Source organism: Hemiscyllium ocellatum, chromosome 8, assembly GCF_020745735.1.
Source record: "Hemiscyllium ocellatum isolate sHemOce1 chromosome 8, sHemOce1.pat.X.cur, whole genome shotgun sequence".
Lineage (NCBI taxonomy): Eukaryota > Metazoa > Chordata > Chondrichthyes > Orectolobiformes > Hemiscylliidae > Hemiscyllium > Hemiscyllium ocellatum.
In genome coordinates this window covers 47,248,715-47,269,194 of record NC_083408.1, presented here as the reverse complement: position 1 = coordinate 47,269,194, position 20,480 = coordinate 47,248,715, and the positions used below count along the sequence as shown (strand labels likewise).

The 20,480-nt window shown below is 40.0% G+C and overlaps 1 protein-coding gene across 3 annotated transcripts in view; it reads right to left on the bottom strand.

The window, feature by feature from the left end:
- Positions 1-20,480, bottom strand: part of fmn1 (formin 1) — a 376,573-nt gene that overhangs the window by 101,325 nt on the left and 254,768 nt on the right. For all 3 annotated transcript variants that reach the window (XM_060828913.1, XM_060828914.1, XM_060828915.1), the window contains one exon: positions 17,456-17,548. In XM_060828913.1, the coding sequence (XP_060684896.1) occupies positions 17,456-17,548 (93 nt within the window). The remainder of the gene's footprint in view (positions 1-17,455; positions 17,549-20,480) is intronic.

Here is a 20,480-nt window from a genome sequence, read left to right as displayed (position 1 = left end):
TGGTGCTGGAAAAGCACAGCACGTCAGGCAGCATCTGAAGAGCAGGAGAATCGATGTTTTGGTCATATGCCCTTCAGCAGGAATGAGGTTTATGGCCTTGGGGGGGGGGGGAAGAGCTGAGAAATAAATGGGAAGGCGGTGGGGTTGGGGGGGAAGGTAGTTGAGAATGCAATAGGTAGACGAAAGTGAGGGAGAAGGTGATAGGTCGGAGAGGAGGGGAGAGGATAGACGGGAAAGGTGATGGACAGGTCAGGAGGGCCATACCGAGTTGAAGGCTTGGGACTGGGATAATGTGGGGGAGGGGAAATGGGGAAACTGGTGAAATTCACATTGATCCCGTGTGGTTGCAGGGTCCCGAGGCCGAATATGAGGCGCTCTTCCTCCAGGCATCGGCTGGTAAGGGTTTGGCGATGGAGGAGGCCCAGGACCTGCATGTCCTTGGTGGAATGGGAGGGGGAGTTGAAGTGTTCAGCCATGGGGTGGTGGGGTTAGTGGGTGTGGGTATCCCAGAAGTATTCTCTGAAATGATCCGCAAGTTGGTATCCTGTCTCCCTGACATAGAGGAGACCACATCGAGTGCAACAGATACGGTAGGTGATAATACATACACCAATGTCATCCACTGTATCCGCTGCACCTGATGTGGTCTCCTCTACATCAGGGAGACAGGATGCCAACTTGAGGATCATTTCAGAGAACACCTCTGGGACAATCGCAGCAACTAACCCACCGCCCTGTGGCTGAACACTTTAACTCCCCGTCCCACTCCGCCAAGGACATGCAGGTCCTGGGCCTCCTCCAAGGCCAAACCCTTACCAGCTGATGCCTAGAGGAAGAACGTCTCACATTCCGCCTTGGGACCCTGCAATCACACGGGATCAATGTGAATTTCACCAGTTTCCCCATTTCCCCTCCCCCACATTATCCCAGTCCCAAGCCTTCAACTCCGCACGGCCCTCCTGACCTGTCCATCACCTTTCCAGTCTATTCACTCCACCCTCCTCTCCGACCTATCACCTTCTCCCTCACTTTCGTCTACCTATCGCTGCAACCACACTGTGAATTTCAACAGTTTCCTCATGTCCCCTCCCCCCACATTATCCTAGTTCGAAGCCTCCAACTCAAACTCGCCCTCCTGACCTCTCCATCACCTTTCCCGTCTATCCACTCCACCCTTGTCTCTGACCTATCACCTTCTCCCCCACCTTCATCTCCCTATCGCATTCTCAGCTACCTTCCCCTCAACCCCACCCCCTCTCATTTATCTCTCAGTTCCCCTGGCCCAGAAGCCTCATTCCTTGGATGCTGCCTGACCTGCGGTACTTTTCCAGCATCACACTCTCAACCCCACATATATGACTCTGTGTCAAATTATGTTTGATAACACTCCTGTGAAAGGCAGTAGAGATTTTCACAATGTGCAGTACACGAATGCAAGCATTGGCATTTGTGTGATTTGCCTGTGTAGGCCTTTGCCAAAGCTGCTGAGTCTGTCATTCTGGGAATTTCTAATACTTCAACTTTGCCCCTACTTTTTTTTATAGCTGAAGCCGCAGACTCAATTTTGCCCTTGCCTTGTGAATTAAGTCAGATCCTCTGCTGGTGGTGGCAATTCCACCGGGACTGTGCTAACAATGATGATGATTCTGACCCTACTGTCTGCATTAAGGTTTTGCTAGAATTGCAAAATGCTTGGGAGAAGTCTGGGACTTCACCTCAAAGACCATAATCCATAATTGTGAGCAAGGTCACAATCCAACCCATGATTACAGTCAGAAAAATGTTATGGCATTCAAAAATAACAATGTGTAATATAACAATAGAGAAATATAAAAGCTTTTGAGAAAGGTCTTCCAATACAGCTATGCTGATGTTCTTAGACACTTTCAACAGAATGCCACACACAAGTGGTCAGGGGTTACTCCATCAGCACCCTCTTTGTGTTCGCCATTTGCAAAAATTTCCCTCTCAAAGTGATGAAAATGTTGGACATGTAACCCGACTATACAGGCTGCTGGTTTCAAACACCTTGCAAGCAAAGGCAAAATTTCCTCCGAGATTTGATGCATGCTGGAAACATTAAATGCAATGAAGATTTTTTACATTTCTCAAAACAGATATGGCAGAAAATCAAATGACCAGAAAACCTATATCATCGAACGCAGGGCAAATGTTTGCACAGAGCAAGGTGACTTTTTTTCTGAAAAAAGAAATTTCCTGTTATGTCCAGCTATGTCAAAGAGGCCACCAGCCATGCTAAGCTGCTGCAGCCAACCTCTGCACCCTCCAGGCAGCCTCCCTGGGAGAAGTTACCAATAAAAGACTAATGAGTCTGATAAGGTCAGCAGAACAACCTTCTGATGAGCAGAATTCACACCTTGTTGCCTTGCTGGCGAGCAGAAACCAGAACTGCTCCATGTTGCCAGCGCTGTAGTCTGTAATACAGATCTGTTTGGATAATAAAAACTCAGAATTATTGGTAATGTTTTTCCTGGAACAGCTGTTTGCAATGATTTAGGATTGGCAAACTTCAGCATTCTCTCTATATTAAAAATGTTCAGTTGGAAACCAAACCAGTAGGGAAACATAACAAAGCCTGTAAAAATTATTTCCAGCGCCGATATGTAATTTATCACTTGAAGAGATGGCCTAAATGTTCTACATTCATTTCACGGTTGTCATATCATCTTCCAAAATGCTATATGAATTTAATGTGGTTTTATTTTATTCCATCCTAAACCCATTCTTCTGTTTGAGCTCTGTCTTCTTCTTTGTTCTAAAGTGTTTCTTTCTCACATGAAGACAGTACATTTTTTTGAGACAGCTGATAAGAAGCCTGGACAAGTCAGAACGCGGAGAAAAACCTAGCCTGATTTAAGTTTTATTATTGTCTTGGTGTTTAGTCACAGAAAATATTTGCAGAAGGTTGTCAATGTTCTTTAACGGAAGAACAATATTATTACACAAAAATATAAACATAGCTACATGTGTAGATTAGGTGCATTAGTCCGGGGAAATGTAGCGCAATTGGGTAGAGGAGTGCGTCTGGGTTGGTTACCCTTCGGAGGGTTGGTGTGGACTTGTTGGGCCAAATGGCCTGTTTATACACTGTAGGGATTCTATGATTATACACCTTTATAATATCAACAAACGTCTTTCATTCTACTGGTACATACAAAAGTTTTGTACCGTCTTACATAATCATCTTTTGGTTCTTGAAGATCAGTAGAACAATGATGGAATGCAATGGTTGACTAATACTCCAAAATGATCTTTGGGTGGGGGAGTGGGATTGTTGTTAGGGGCTCATGGACAATTACATACAAAGTATGCATCCCTAAAACCCAGGCAGAAAAGCTAATTCGAGCAGCTGAACTGATCAGCAGCAAACTACACAATAATAGGAGCTGTCACCTATGAGATATACTTATCACAGAAATCAACTCCAGATTGTTGGAAATTAGTTATGAGGAGTGGAAACACAATCTCAGGACATGGTCAGTGAACAGAAGCATTTTATTTATGTGAGGGAATAAGTGAAACATCTCCGTATTTGAAGCCTTTCTCAAGCCTCATCAGAACATAATAAAAATGAGCATGCATCAGTTCCCCATTGACCTTTTTCTTTAATCATTCACAGGACGTGGGCATCACTGGCTAGGCCAGTATTTATTGCCCATCCCTAGCTGCCCAGAGGGCAGTTTAAGGGCCAACCACATTGCTGTGGGTCTAGAGTCACATTTAGGCCAGACCAGGTAACGATGGCAGTTTCCTACCCTAAAGGACATTTGGGTTTTTCCAACAATTGTCAATGGTTTCGTGGTCATCATTAGACTCTTGATTCTATTGCATTCAAATTCCACCATCTGCCATGGTGAGATTCAAATCCAGGTCCCCAGAACATTACCTGGATTAATAGTCCAGTGATAATACCACTAGCCATCACCTGCCCAGTGAATCTGAAAAATCCATGGCCACTGAGTTGAAGTCAGAATCCTGGACTAAAACAGCAGCTAATGATCTCTAGAAATATTCTCATGGCCAACCTGCCTGTGCTGAGAAGGTTCTCATGTTGTGAAGGTGGTTGTTGATAATTTTCTGCCAGCCTCCCATCAAACCAATAGATTCAGATATTTTAATCCATAATCTACTCATCTTGACAGGTTAACACCACCATCCCAAAATCCAGGATTTCCTGTTGTATGGACTGGACTGTGTTCCCTATCAGTCATCAGACCAAGACATCAACATCCCAATTAATATTTCATATCTACTCAGCAGGGAGGACCTTCTATCATCCTATCCATATTGGATATACATTGAAAGATTTTAGATCTACTCTCCTTTGAAGAGGCAAATTTTACCAAACTTTAAAATGGCACTGCATTGCATTACCTAAGTGCAGATTTGCCATTGCATTTGCAGATACATCTGCCCAAAAAGCAAACAACCTACAGGCAGTCAATCCATATCACATTTTATAAATTCTGACTTTGGAAACAGAACCAGTCTGACTCAAGATACAGACAGACTCTAACCTCGCATCTTTAAAACAGTGTCTGAGCTGAGATCTCACCTGCTTTTCTAGTAAAACCTTCAGTTATCTCAAGAATGTAACTTAAAAGAAGTTCTGGGATTTACATATTAATGAACTGAAACCTGCAATCCATTCTAAAAGATGAAAGACTTAATAGTCACCTAGGTTTGTTCAATTTATTGTTTTAATTGCATGTCACTGTGATCTTTTGCTGTAAATTCTGTGTCTTATGTTCCTGTCCCACAAGTTATGTGATGAAGGAGCAGTGCTCTGAAGGAAGCTTGTGCTTCCAAATAAACCTGCTGGACTATAACCTGGTATTGTACGATTTTTAACTTTGCCTACCTAAGTCCAACACTGGCATCTCCACATCATCTTGCCTAACTTGAACATAAATCACCTGAATCCTGCCTGCCTAATGCTTCAATCTATTTATTTGATTAATATGGCAGGAGTCTTGGATATAGACTCTTGAAATCTTGTCAAAAAGTATTCAAATAAATTATGGCATGAAGACAGTTACTCGATCACAGGGTCACTGTCACTTTCACTAACTACTTTCTCCAATAGACGAATTTGAAAAATGCATTTTACTTCTGTGCCACTGCCTTACATTTAGAAAGGAAAGATGGGATTGAGAAAATGGCTTAGAGCTTCTTACATTGGCACGTCCCTCGCTCACTTGGCTAAGAATGAGTGCCCAGATTCCACTGAAAAATAAATATACATTTCCCTAAATAGAATACAGATTTAAAAGCACCAAGTTTTAAGCTTGGTAGAATTTTATGACAAATTTGTCTTTGTTATGACAATAGGGAGGAATTTGACATTTATTCAGCAAGGATCCCCAGTTAGAATAATTAAATCAGATTTAAATTCAGAGCCTAATGTACTCAATACTTAGGGGCACTCTTAGACTGCCAGAAAGAATGAAAGCTGCTGGACCAGCCTGCAGCAATTTTTCTTGGCTCATTGGAAACAAGATCAAATCCTTTCCCATCTCTATGATTCTGCTTCACTTCTCCTGAGTTGGAACCTAACTTTGTTTGTAAGAACAAGTTAAATATGGGAATCCTGCTGTTAAGTGACTCCAAGTCCCTGTGACAAAGGGAAATATGGCTTTGTTGTAGCAGTTAAAAGACTTATGCAGCAAAAAGGTAATTCATGTTTTAAGGAGTTGGAGACTGAAAAAAGGCAAAGCAAATGGAAAACTACTACTTGCATTTACATCATATTTTTAATGTGCTAAACTATTCCAAGTTGATACATAGCAGCATTATCAAACAAAATCTGATGGGAGCCACATGAAGAGATAATAGGGCAGGTGAGAAAGATTATTGAAAGAGAAAAGCTTCAAGAGAAATCCCCCCTACTTCATGATGACTGCCATTAAGCTTGTTTTCAAAGTTGTAATTGTGACTGAATTCAAATTTAACCATCTGTCATAATGGGATTTCAGAACATGAGCCTGGCTTCTGGATTATTAATTCTACGCCACTACCTCTACTCCATTATCTCCCACACATGAAGGGTGGAGAAATTGGAGAACAGCTGTCAGACTGAGATTGGGAACAGAATGAACCACTTCCAGTCCCGAGTGTAGTTGTGGTTTTCAACCACTCCGATTAAGTGAAAAGTCTCTGAGCATCACTCAGTCAATATTTCTGAACCAAAACCAAGAATAATCATACCTAAAGTAAATGACCACTGTATCCTTAATGGGCTTGGATCATTTACAGAGTAATTGGCTTAATAATCAGTTTGGTGAAGGTCAGAACATTTCTGTACCAAATACATCATTCACATCATGGAACCTGACATAATCAAGTACCAGACTCAAACGTATGGCGCTGGAAAAGCACAGCAGGTCAGGCAGCTACCTGGGAGCAGGAGAGCCGACGTTTCAGGCATAAGCCCTTCATCAGAAATTAGATTCAAGCACCAATGTAGGTAAACACATCAGGGTAATCAAAACTGTGGATTATAAGGTATATCTGAATGTTTTATAGGGGAATGGGTTGGGAATGCGATGAAGCGTTAGCTGACTTGATCTTGGCTTAGCAACCTAGTCACCCATGTTCTGGGATTCAGTTTAAAGATCAATCGCAATTCAAGGTCGTACAGGCCAAGAAATGGCATTGAGGTAGAAGATCAGAGTTGGTGCAACAGGGTTGATAATCGTTTTGGATTAATTGTTCAGCAGGGAGTTGGTGAGGAGTAGAGGGCAGAAGGTAATGAGAAGCAGTTATTTAGCTATTAGGAATTAGGCACTGATTTTAATTGTCCAATATTTCCAGGATAATTATCCTGGTAAGCGAGTCTGAATCCTTCGTCTCCAATTCCTATTCATAGTTGGAGATTTTCTGAGGGATTCCAGTCACAGGGTATTGCCCATTGGACACTGGACATTTAGAAGTCTTGGGGTCAAAAAGTGAGATTCCTGATGAAGAACTTATGCTCAAAACGTTTGCTCTCATGCTCCCCAGATGCTGCCTGACCGGCTGCAGTTTTCCAGCACTATACCTTTTGACTCTGATCTCCAGCATCTGTAGTCCTCATTTTCTCCTAGAAATATCTTGGGCAATTCCCATGTGGTCATTGTGTTGGGACCTTGGAAGGGACTTGATGTGTATCTTGTTGGGGTATTTCCAATCTCTGACTATCCATAGACTGTAAGATCTGGGAGTCATTTTAGAAAGCTAGAATGAGGTTAACTGAACAATCTGGGTCTATTTTCAACCTCTCCCAGCAGAATAGCAAACATTTGGAGTAGGAGATATCTTATCCTTGCTCTGTAAACATGTAAATTCCTAACATTGCATGAAAGCTATGCTTGTGTGTGTGTCCTGTAATACTCTAAGCTCAAATTGAAATACAATAGTAAAAGTTCCAATGAAGCAGGAAACAAGCAACATAAAAAGGATTCTGTCAAGCTGCAATCTAAAGCACAGCTATAAACCTAAAAAGCAAATACTCCCTTACTATACATCAATTTTGAAAATAGTTCACTACTGTGAAAAAGGGTAACAACCAGCAGACCATCTTTCTTTAAAATATCACTGCTAACCCATGTTCGGATAAAGTGAATGGAGAAAGAGTTTGGAGAAATGGAGAATAGCTTATTACCCATTATACACTTCTGCAAAAAGCCGATATCAACTCTGACTAAATAAATGCAAAAAAACTGAAGATGCTGCAGATCTAGAACAAAAACAAACTGCTGGAAAAACTCCACATCATTGGAGAGAAGACTACAGGCACACAAGCAGAAATTAGGCCATTCAGCCCAACGAGTCTGCTCCACCATTCGATCATGACTGGAGTTAATGTTTCAATTCTGATAAATCTGCTCTTTTGAACCAAAGAAAGACAGAATTATGATGGGATTTTCTGATGTTGAGAAAGAGAAAGGTCAGGTAGAAAAAAGACAAAAATGCAGGTCCAAAATTAATGTTGGTAACACAACTAGCTCTGACTGCAAACAAAAACAAGATGTAGATTGACACTAAGTAAGAGAAAAATCCGACTGAAGGACAGAGTTCATGGTCTGGAAGTTGTTGACCACAATGATCTGTCCTCAGCAGAATCTGTGGTGCTGTTCTACCAGATTGTGTTGGGCTTCTCTGGAAGACAGTAGCAGCTCTAGGTCAGAAGTGTGAGTATGAGAGCAAGATGGTGAACTGAAGAAGTGACTAAGCGGATGGTTTAAGTCATGCTTGAGAACTGAGCAGAGGTGTTGTTACAAACTGATCACCTGGTCTGGGTTTGGTATCCCCACTGTCGAAGTGATTGCATTGTGAGCAGAGAATATAATCGAAGGAGATGTGGGTAAATCACTGCTTTCAAAAACAGAAACTGTTTGAAAACCTCAGCTGTTCTGACAGTATGTGTAGAGAAATTAGAGGTAACATTTCAGGTTGATGACTCTTCCTCTCCACAGATGTTGCCAGACCTGCTGAGCTTTTCTAGCAATTTTTGGTTTTGTTTCTGATTTACAGCATCCACAGTTTTTTCCGTTTTTAAATCACCTGGAAGACTTTTCCTGGAAGAAATATTTGGTGCCTAGAACAGCAAGGAGAATAGGTAAAGGGTGTTATATCCTCTCTGGCTGAACGGGAATGTGCTTTGAGAAAAGATGAAGAATGGAAGGTGGTAGCGGAGTGGCCTGGGATATTGAAAAGGGAACAGTTCCTTTGAAATGTTGACTTGTGGGAAGGAGAAGTTGCATTTGGTGATGGCAGCTTGTCAGAAGTAGCAAAATTGGTGGAGAATAATCCATTCAATACAAAAAGGCTGCTGGTTGGAAGGTGGGGTCAATAGGAATCTGTTGCATTGAAGGTAAAGAGCTAGGAACTAATTAATTGTGCACCAACTGTGGTTCCAGAGGACCACATTTATAATGGTGTTGGAGAGTCAGTTCTTGTATAACATGACAATGGCCTAAGGCAAGTCCACCCAGACCAGCATGGCAAGCTACAATTATGACAAAATGACCTCTCATTCTTCTAAGCTGTGATTGTTTCAAATATCTGGCAACAAAAGACAATGAGAAGACTTAACGGAACCCTACTGTAATTCTGGAAGGAAGAGAAAGGGGTGAGAGCTGAAGTTCAGGAAGTGGATAAGACAAGTCAAGGGCTCTGTTACCCTCAGAGGGACAGTGGGGGAAGGAATCCTCATTTGACAAAAAAGGAAGACATGTCAAAAGTGCTGGTGTGGATGATGGCAACATTAAAACAGCTACAACAGAGATAGAGAAACTGGGAGAATGGAATACAGCCCTTACAGGAAGCAGGGTGTGAGGAACTGTAGTTGAGGCAGCGATGTACTATAATACTAGTAGACAGCCTATCCACAGTATTGGAGACACAGTTGGCCAAGGAGGGAAAGGGAATGTCAGCGAACAACTGGGTGAAGATAAAGAAAGCATGGCAATTGGAAGCAAAACTGGTGATTTTTTTTGAGTTTGGGATGAGAGCAGGAAGTAGAACCTAAAGAGTCATTGACGTCGCAGAATATAAAAAGATTGTGGGAGGGAGTCTGAGTAGGACTGGAACAGGGAATGTTCCTGGTTTTCCAGAAAGAAGACAGGCATAACTGTGGTCTATGCAGACGTTCTACAATGTTTCATGATGCACATCGCAAGTTGGAGGAAAAACTTCTGATGAGGCACTCTACAGCGTTCTGGGGTTAACAGGCTTTTGTAAATAGTGAAAGTAATCAATGAATGGTCATCAGTTTATACTAGTCTGGTTTGCATCTGTCAAAAGCATCCAGAACGTATTTGTAATTTTTTTCACAAATTTCACAATTTGTTGCTGTTGTATCCTACAGAGAGGGATTGATTTCATATTACTTGGAGGCACTGAACTCTGGACTGACTGCTCATATTTAAATGCTCCAGCACATCTCCTAAGCCACGATTCTTAGGACAAGCATCAAAATATAATAGAAGCTTAAGCCTAGAATTCACTGTCATCACTCATGAACAAAAACATTCATGACCTTATTCAAAACAAGCAAAACATATATTGGAAAAACATCTAAATTTGTTTGGAAACTTTTATTTCTATTGTAATATAAAACTTGAAATAAAATGCTTATTTACTTATATAAAGGTGTTCAACCTAAATATGGTGCCCAAAATATCCACGGATGACTAGTTAAAATAAAATAGGTTCTCAGCTTCTGGAATCAACATAAAATTTACTGTGTTAAATATGTGTGATAAACATAGAAATCTCTAAGTATACAGTCAATAAATGGCTTTTGCAAACTGAATAAGTACTAAGGCCTCTAACCAACGTGTTTATTAGAACACGCAAGTTATTTTTGGCTGAGTCAACTGTGATTCTTAAGTTTTTCAATGGATTATAGCACTTATTAAATTTTTATAAAGAAGCACACAAGTAAATAAAACACTACAATGGGAGCAGTCAATAGAAAGCCAGCCTCGAGTGGAATGTTGTTTATTGAAGAGTTTGTTATTTGACAAAGTATTACTATGCAATTGAAATTGTGCTTTGGGACTACACTACAATTTCATGCCTATATTTGGATTCAATTAAATTACTTAAGTATTCTTATAATCCTCACTCATTGAATGATCCAAAATAATAAGAATCTGCACTTTAAAAGGGCATTAAAGCAGTGAGAGAAATAGAGAGGAATTTAAATGACAATGTTTATTAATTCATTCATAGAATATGGATGGCACTGGCAACCTCAGCATTTATTATCCACAAAAAGTGCTTTTGTGCCATCTTCTTGAATATGATTAAGCGGGCAGCACATTAAGATGGGTCCCAAGGCACATACAGGCTAATCAAAGTAACATTGACATATTTCTTAGTGAACCATATGCATATCCATAAAGATGTGTTCGGCTGTGCTGAGTTAAGTCTCTGGTTTAATAACTTAAAGCTGCCGGTGGGCTTTGAAGACGTCTATTGACTTTTGTGGTGAAGATATTTCTGTGGAAGCTTTCTGGGAAGTAACTTTTTGCAGCATTTTGTGTGCGCAAGGGTGTACAATGGATGCTTTGCTGAATCGCCCCATCTCACTGACGGAAGCGGAAGAGGATGCAGCTGCAAACATGATGGTGTATATCTGCATTCGCTGGTGCAAGAGTATGAAGAACAACATAGCTCACTGACCGCTGCCAGCAGAGTTTTTTTCAGGAGGATCTTCTAACTCAAACAGTGAGTAGTCAACTTAGTAAGGCCATGACTGAGGTATGCCACCTGTAGCAATTACAGAAGCCTAGCAGTATGGCATACACACCAAATCTTTGACCTTTAAGGTAACTGTGGCCTCAATTTCTATTCTCAGGACCACAACCATCTGCAATGGATGAACCTAGCAATGTCTATGAATTTATGGAGCAGGTTGACCGGTGCACTCTTCAGCAAGAGCAGTCGTGTCTTCATCTTTCCTAAGGAGGTTGCTAAGCAACAAAGCAATGCTCCAGGGCATTCTCAAATTGCTGGCCTCCTGGAGAATAATTCATTGAGCATAACTTGCATGTTCCCAGCTTGTACCTGTTTTCTGATGTAATTGGGTGTGTTTTCTGTGACAAGTGAATTTCTCACACTCTGTAAACTTTGGCCAGATAGCATTACCAGAAGCAAAGTGTTAGACCCCACAAATACTGCCAAATCAATCATTTTTTGTTCTATCCTTCTACTGCCTCTTGACGTCTTAAAACTTTCATTCTCTTACTTGTCTGACTTCAATTCCTGCATGAAGTAAATAAACCAGATAAAAATTTCCCTCTTCCCCCCAAGACTCCTTTTCATAATTTCTATGTTCAGTCAAGTTGTTTTCTTAGGCTCAGTTTGGTTATAATCATGGCATTACATTCAATGCTGAAGTAAGCTTTTAAACACACATCCTACCCTTGGTTCTCTGAGATGTTCAATGGTTTTTCAACATAATGCAGCATTCATGGAACACAGGGAGAACTAGCCATTTGGATACATAACTGGCCCAAAAATTGGAGACAGAAGATGGTGGTGAGGGTTGCTTTTCAGATTGGAGGCCTGTGACCAGAGGTGTGCCGAAAGGATCGGCACTGGGTCCAATGCTTTTCATCATTTATATAAATCATTTGGATGTGAATATAGCAGGTATGGTTGGTACATTTCCAGATGACACCAAATGTGGAGGTGTAGTGGACAGGGAAGAAAGTTAACAGAGTACAATGAGACCTACATCAGATGGGCCGAGGAGTGGCAGATGGAGTTTAATTTAGGTAAATGTGAGGTACTGCATTTTGGAAAGGCAAATCAAGGCAGGATTTATACACTTAATAGTAAGGTCCTGGGGAGTGTTGCTGAACAAAGAGACCTTGGAGTGCTGGTTGACAGTTCCTTGAAAGTAGTCACAGGTGGATAAGATAGTGAAGAAGATGTTTAGTATGCTTTCCTTTATTGGTCAGTGGACTGAGTGTAGGAGTTAAGCGGTCATGTTGCAGCTGAACAGGACATTGGTTTGGCCATTTTTGGAATACTTCAATCAATTCTGGTTTCCCTGCTATAGGAAAGATGGTTTGAAACTTGAAATGGTTCAGAAAAGATTTACAAGGATGTTGTCAGGGCTCAAGGGTTTTAACTGTAGGGAGTAGCTGGATAAGCTGGAGCTATTTTCTCTGGAGCATCAGAGGCAGAGGGGTGATCTTATAAAAGTTTATAAAATTACAAGAAGCATGGAAAGGGTGAATAGACAAGGTCTTTACCCCAGGGCAGTGGGGTCCAAACCTAGAGGGCATAGATTTAAGGTCAAAGGGGAAAGATTTATAAAGGGATCTAAGGGGGAATCTTTTCATGCAGAGGGTGGTGCGTGTATGGAATGAGCTGCTAGAGGAAGTGGTGGAGGCTGGTACAATTACAACATTTAAAAAACATGTGGATGGGGATATGAATAGGAAGCATTTATGGGCCAAATACTGGAAAATGATACTAGAGATTTATTCAGGATTTCTGGGTGGCATGGATGAATTGGACAGAAGGGTTTGTTTCCATGTTGTACATCTCTCTGACTCTACGACTCTATCGGTTCAATTTACAAAATAGTCACAACACTTCTTTCAGCCGCAGCACACCTCTCTTTTAAAAGCTGCAGGCTGCCTTTAATAACGCTTGTCACCTGCAAACTTGGACCCTTTGCTGATGGGTGCAGGCGATGCACAACACAGGTAGCACTGGTTGCACGCAACAATCGTGTAAAACACCAGGGGGCAAGAACTTAACACCCAATGAGTGGGTGTAGCTTACTTGCATTCCCACACTTATTGTTGGGTTTATGCAGATTAACTCTGGTCAAGTTTAAATTTTTTCCTTTGATCATAAATTGCAATCCCTAAAATAAGACAAAATGAATCTTTTGCCAGAGCCTGCTGTACATATTTAAGTTTTTATATTTTAAGTTTTTATAAATAGCCTAATATTTAATTTGGTCCAGATTGAGATATTCAGCAGAATACTCATGGGGCACTATTGTTGAAAAACTGAACTTCGTAACATTGCTGCCTTACTAGCTTTGCTATTTACCCTGCATTAAAATAAAATTGCTGGCGTCAGTGTACTTTAAACTGTACTACTATGAATAATAGCCAGCCTGTAGTTAAAAGAACTGTTCAAAATCTAATTGGTTACGTTAAATTTGTATCATTTATACATCACAGTAAAGGAGTCATGATTAGATTAGATACCCTACAGTGTGGAAACAGGCCCTTTGGTCCACCAAGTCCACACTGACCCTCCAAAGAGTAACCCACCCAGACCCATTCCCCTACCCTATATATACCATTAACTAATACACTATGGGCAATTTAGCATGGCCAATTTACCTGACCTGTACATCTTTGGATTGTGGGAGAAGCCCACACAGACAGGGGAGAATGTACAAACTCCACACAGTCGCCTGAGGCGGAAATCGGACCACTGAGCCACAATGCTGCCCATGGTGACCACTTATATACAATACCTACAGAATTAATGTTTATTTTGTTTTAAATAAAATTCTTAAACAAAATAACAAAAGAAACATTAGACAAGGGACAAAAAAAATTGCAGTTGTTTAAAATATCCCATCATTACTGTAGCAGTTTAGTCCTGAAAATTCATTTGTGCCATGACACATAGTGACCAGTGTTTAGGTACTGATCTTGACATCCACTCTGAGTACATTTTAGTCACAAGCATTCAATTGGCAAATGCCTGGAATGTACAATCCACATACAGAAGTTATGAGAATATGATGTTAGTAGTAATTATGCTTATCACCTTTTGAGTTGATTGACAATACACATCAATTAAGACAAATTGAGCAAGTACATTTAAAAAGCAACATTGGTTTGTCAGGAATGTAAGAATATGAAGTGGAGCACATGCCAAAAACAAAATGTGTATGACTCAGATATCCCTGGGATTATTAAAACTGTGAATCCAATTGCACTATTGAAGTGCTGCTTTGTTCATTTGAAGCTATATTTTATTTTGATGTTTATACCACATTTTACAAGACAAAAATCAAGTTAATAATTGTTAGGATGGATTGGAGCCTTCTTATTGAAACAGCTAACAAAACATTTGGACAGCACAAATTTCATATTCTCAGAGACTTTTATTGATCTAAAGAGTAATGGTGACTGATCCTCTGAATAACTTGTGATTACTAATGTGTTTTGGGAACCAAAGCTATCACGGTGAGTTTTGATCAGCCAGTTTTTTTTGTCTGATTCTTAAAGCACACTGAAAAGTTGTGTAAAGGGGAAGCAAGCAAAGTTCTCTCTGGATGAAACAGTTTTTCTGTTTGAGAATCTTTGAACAAATCCTGGTGTTGAAGGAGGTTTTTGAGAATAAAGACTGTGCACCTATGTGAAATAATTGGAAATTGCAGAAAGTGGAAGACAGGAAGGGCAAAGGATTCTGAACTGGGCATGACCCATAGTTGTTGTCTTAGTATTACCAGAGTCCACAAGACCAGTTAAAGAGGTTGGAGAAGTTCCTAGGAATTCTGTAATCGGATCAGTCATGATCAGAGTGAAACACGTGCCTTGTTGGTGGTAACCATATCCAGGTACTTCAGGATGGGAATATGGTTGCTGGGAATTGAGACTCAAGGGCCAAATGATTGGATGTGAAAAATGCTACAAAACAGGGGGTAAGTTTCCAAGACTTAAACACTGCTTTTGACAACACATTTGCATGAGAATTAAAGTGAGTGCTTGCAGTTATGTGAGGTTTATCATATTGTATCAACTATTTAAAGCAAAGTTGATCGCTTTGTTTGAAATATGCTTTTCCTCTGAGTTAATGTTTGAATTATGATGTTTTTAAGCTAACTTGTTAAAGTAAAAGCTTAAAAATTGAAACCTTGTCTGATAGTTTTCTGTCAGCAATGTTGGCATTCCTTTCTTTTTAAAAAAATATTAATGGTCTTTATGGGGATCATAACAAACCAAACTAGAATGCCAGACCTCGTAATACTATCTCTTCAATTTCTAATTTAGTTAATAGAGTTATTATTGGACCTAGATATATTCTGGCCATAATAACAGAATCCAACGTTGCTCTTTCACCATTTGCCCCATATTAGACAATAGTCAGGTTGGAAAAAATGGACTTCTTGCGACTGTTACCCTGTCGACCCATGTAGCCTGAATCATGATTTGGTGATGGGTGATTAAATCAATTCCCAATCAAGTTTGACTAGTTAGGCAAGTTATTGGGGCCCCTGCAGAATGAAGAGTAAGATCTGTCAAAGAGCAGATGAGCTTTCAGGCCAGAGCCACTTCATGGGTGACTGTGACCTCTTCTGGAGTGGTCTGGAGATGTCTACAGTATCATCCATATATTTACCAATGCTACCATCATCACTCCCACCACTCCCTGACTTCAAACACCAGCTACTAGTCAATAATGGCAGGTACATTATTCAAATATACTACCCACAATCACACTGCTCTCTCAATTGTAGAAGGTTGTCTATAACATTAAATGGAGGCACAAAATCACAGAGAGAATCTCTAAAAGTCCATCGCCCCAGACACGTGCAAGATATGGCAGGCTGTATCAGGGAGCCAGAGTAGTGTGGCACCACATCCAAAGACTGCTCAGGATGGCGGTAAATGGATGTTTTATGCTCCTTCCTCCTCTCACCTTGAAATATGGCATCAAGTGAAGATGGAGTAATCCTAAAAGTTCTGGTTTCCTCCTGAATCACTGGCACTCCCATCTGCCTTCTTTAACTCCTTTTCTTTCTGATTTTACTTTCAGATACAGAGGAACTATTGCCCAGACAAACTCAGACGGGGATGGAGGAAGGACTACTCTCCAGTGAAAGTGATCAGAATACACCAATACTTGATCTTACACTCTCAATAACCAGGTGTGAAAGTGGACGTGAGGACCTGACAGTTACAGGGTTGAGATCTGGACATGGTGATTCAGCGGACTGTAGCCAGATCAGGAAGGAAGGATACTTTTCTGCAAAATTCCAGGAGATCAAAGCTTTCAACAAGCCAGCCCATGATGAGGTGCTGCCATCTGGAGATGGGACCTGAAGGCACGTTGCTACTCAAGCGTGTCCTCATTGAAAGTCAAATGGCTTCCACCAGACATGCTGGCTGTAAAGATGTCACAGCTACTGATGAAAGGGAGATCAGGTCAATATGGAACCAAACTTTCCTTCAGGGTTCCAGAGAAGTTACCCTGCTCCTTTTAGCACCATTAAGAAAATGCATCCTTGCATTTATCTTAATGGACTTTTCTCGCTTCCCAACAGAAAAGTTGTGGGGTTTGTTAACAATGAATATCAACCCAGAAGGAGGTTACAATGCCACTGGGCTCAGGAATGGAGCTACAAGAAGATCAATTTGGTGTTGATTGAAATGTAGAATCGAGAAGAAAACTAAGAACTGCATTGAGTAGTTGCTACTGGTTCCATGAACAGACTGATTAGAGATGGTGATGCACTGCTAAATCAATCAGTAGTCCAGAGATTTAGATCAATGCTGTGAGGACACAGGTTTAAATGTCAGCAGGTGGAAAATAAATTAGTCTCAGTAATTGTGACCAGGACGATCATCTATTATGTATAAAAACTCATCTGGTTCCTACCTATCTGGTATGGGTCTAAATGTGGTTAATTCCTCATTGCTCTCTGAAGTGACATTTAGGGTTGGGCATCAATGCTGGCCTTACCAGGGTACTCATTTTTCATCAAAGGAATATAACTATGAATTGTTATGTGAATATTATATGTCTGAAGTAACCTAATTAAGACACTTCACAACAAATTTCAGCTTTCAATGCAGATGAACTATTGCATTTTTATTGCAAATATAACATGGAATCTAGCAATGCGATTTGCATTTCAATGATAGTACACTGCACTTGTTAAGCAAAAACTTACCATTTTGAATAAATTCTTCCATTTTTTCTTTGAAAGGTTGGAGCTCCTGCTCTGATGACTTCTGGCAAACAAGTGTTATTTCTTTCTCACATGCTGAAAAATGATTGATAATGTAAAAATTATTAATTTTGAAATATGATCTTTTGTCAAAGTTATAGCATTTAATGTAAGTCTAAAATATAATTACTTTCAGCCAAAATTCAGAAATTATCAAACTTGCAGCCAAATTAATTATATGTAAAGCAGCGTTCTCTGCTAAAATTTTGGACTCATCATCATCGTTACACAGATCACTTAACAATTTATACATTAAAACAATTACTGAAATACAAACATACCAAAATAAATTGAATCCACAGTCTTTGATTTTTGTTCTTTTTTTTAAAATAGGCAACCCAGAACCATAAATAGTTGACATATGTTGCCTTGGCAATATCAATTTATAAATGCATTGTTACTTATTGACTCCTATTATCTGAATTACTCTTTAGGAAACCAGAAAAAAGCATTTAAAAAAATGCTTTCAGGGAATTATTTATTTGCTCCTTTAGAAGTATTTATTCACCTACACCTTTCCGTTGGGCAAAACCTTGTCCAGGTTACAGCAGTTTGGTGTGCCAGCTGGACAGCTAGTGAGACTCAGTTGCATGTTGTCAGTAAGGTTAGCCACATCATTCCCTTCAAACCAGCTGCGGGCCTTGTTCAGGCAGCAAGGACCCCAGGAAGGATCGGAGGTCTCTCCCACCAAGACCTGATGGTCATTTAGAGGAGGAAACCCTGTCTGTGGCCAGTATGATGCCTAGGTTGTCACTGGATTCTAGGTCAGATTCCATGAGCCTACCCACCATGGATCCAATCAGATTGGATACCCTTCTGTCACCCCTTAATGCACAGAAAATATATTTTATTGGAATGCTTCTTGACAAAGACACTATTGTATTGGGAAAAAAACTGCCTTTAAATTCAATATTTGTAATGTACGAATGAAAATTACATTGATGATTCAAACCGGAGGTCAACCTTTACAAAAAAACTGCATTACCAACTCTGATCACAGTAAATAGGAATGTTTTGCGATTCATTTAGTTGACTATGGTGAAGGATTTAAAAGCCCACTTAAAAAAAATTGACATATACTCAGTATTAAACATTTGCAAAACCCCGTCAACATTCAAAGGAATTACTAAAAAATGGAAATGAACCTTCTGTGATACCTTTGAATAATTTTCTTTGCTGAAATCCAGAAATTTAATGAGATTGATGTTTTACAACTCATGTCTCTGTTTTGCAAGAGCCTGCTGATAATGTACCCATGCCCCGGAGAGTCAGCATGTGCTTTGTCACCAAAACTCCATCTATGTTGTTTGTTGGCGGGTTGAGGTCCGTGTACCTACTAAGACATTGACTCACCTAACTTTTTGTCCACCCTATTAGGAAGCATTCTTATTCCTGCACCATTCAAATTCATGTCCCTTTCTCCTGTGGTAAGCAATATTAAATTGGAGGGCAGAACTGACCAAAGATTAGTGTAAGCCAAGCAAAAAAATAATAAATCACAAATATTAATCAACAAGTTGATGTCCTTAAGTAGGAATGTGGCACTCTGCCACACAGTACACCTGACTAAAATAGACCACCATCATATTATAATGTTCTTGCTCCATATCTCATTATTTCCAAGGAAATTATTTGGAAATAATAATGATGTGATGAACATGACTTGGTATACTCCACTTCCCTTTCATTTTACTTTGCAAATCATTCTTTGTGCATTCTCAGTCACTCAACGACTATTCATAACACTTCATCGAAACTATTCACAAACTTTATGTGCAAATCTTTATGCTAAAGTACCAGATAACAAGTGATTGAAAGACTTTGCCACAGTCTTTGCCAATGACATAAAAGTTTCAAGCATGCTTAGTAGATTTTAGCATTTAAGAAGATTAGCTTGACTGTTCTTTATTCATCTGCTTGGAAAAGTTGATTAATCTTCTTTCATTTGAGTCAGTATTTTTCATCTTCATCCTGTTCTTCAACTCTCTGTTCTTTACTTCTGCATCTGCTTTAGAAGATTGAGGAGATGGATGTATGTTCTACAATATACCAGCAGACTTTTCAATGCTGTGTAATGTTTGTAATTCTCGTCACAGCAAAAGAGTCTTTAAGGAGAGAGGGAGGTGCACTGAGTAACTGTTCTTGGCACCAGGAAATCATTTGATAAAATAGGGCACCAAGGAGTTCTCATGAAACTGTATTCAATGAGAATCAGAGGCAAAATACTCCAGTGACTAGTATCATACTTATCACATAGGAAAATTGTTGAGATTGTTAGGAGGACTATTACCTCAGCGCTAGGACTCTGCCAGAGTAGTTACTCAAGGCAGCTAATTTCTCAATGACCATCCTGGACCATAAGGTCAAAATGGTTATTGCAGCTCCATTTACCATTCCAAAAATTCATACATGCTGCAAAACTGGAGCCAAGAAGAGTCACATAACACTTCTATCACGTGCCATCAATGACCATCAAGAACCAATGGCATAACAATTGCCTAACATCAACTGAATTAGTAACTAAATGCTGTCATTATGTCATAAAGTGCATCACACCTTTTAAACTTATAATGTGCCAGGAGCTGGATAACTCATGGCTCACTTCCTGACTTTGCAACGGTAATCTGCTACATATAAAGCATATATAATGCTTCACTTGCCTGGATGATTACAGCTGCAACAATGAACAAGAAGAGAAAACAATTCTCATTTTTTGCACCACATCTACTACAGTAAACACACACTGGCTCTATCAACAGTAGACCATGCTGAGAGACTATACTTTCTACTAGATACACTCCAGCAATTTGCTAACGTTTTATTTACAGGACTGTGGAAGGACAAGTGATAAATGGTTGAAATGAAGATTGTCACTATGCCCTGGTCCAAGTCACTTACCACATTGATACAGTCGCAAATTTATTGATGAATATCATTGTCAGTTCCACATGGCAGTTAAAAGCTTGTA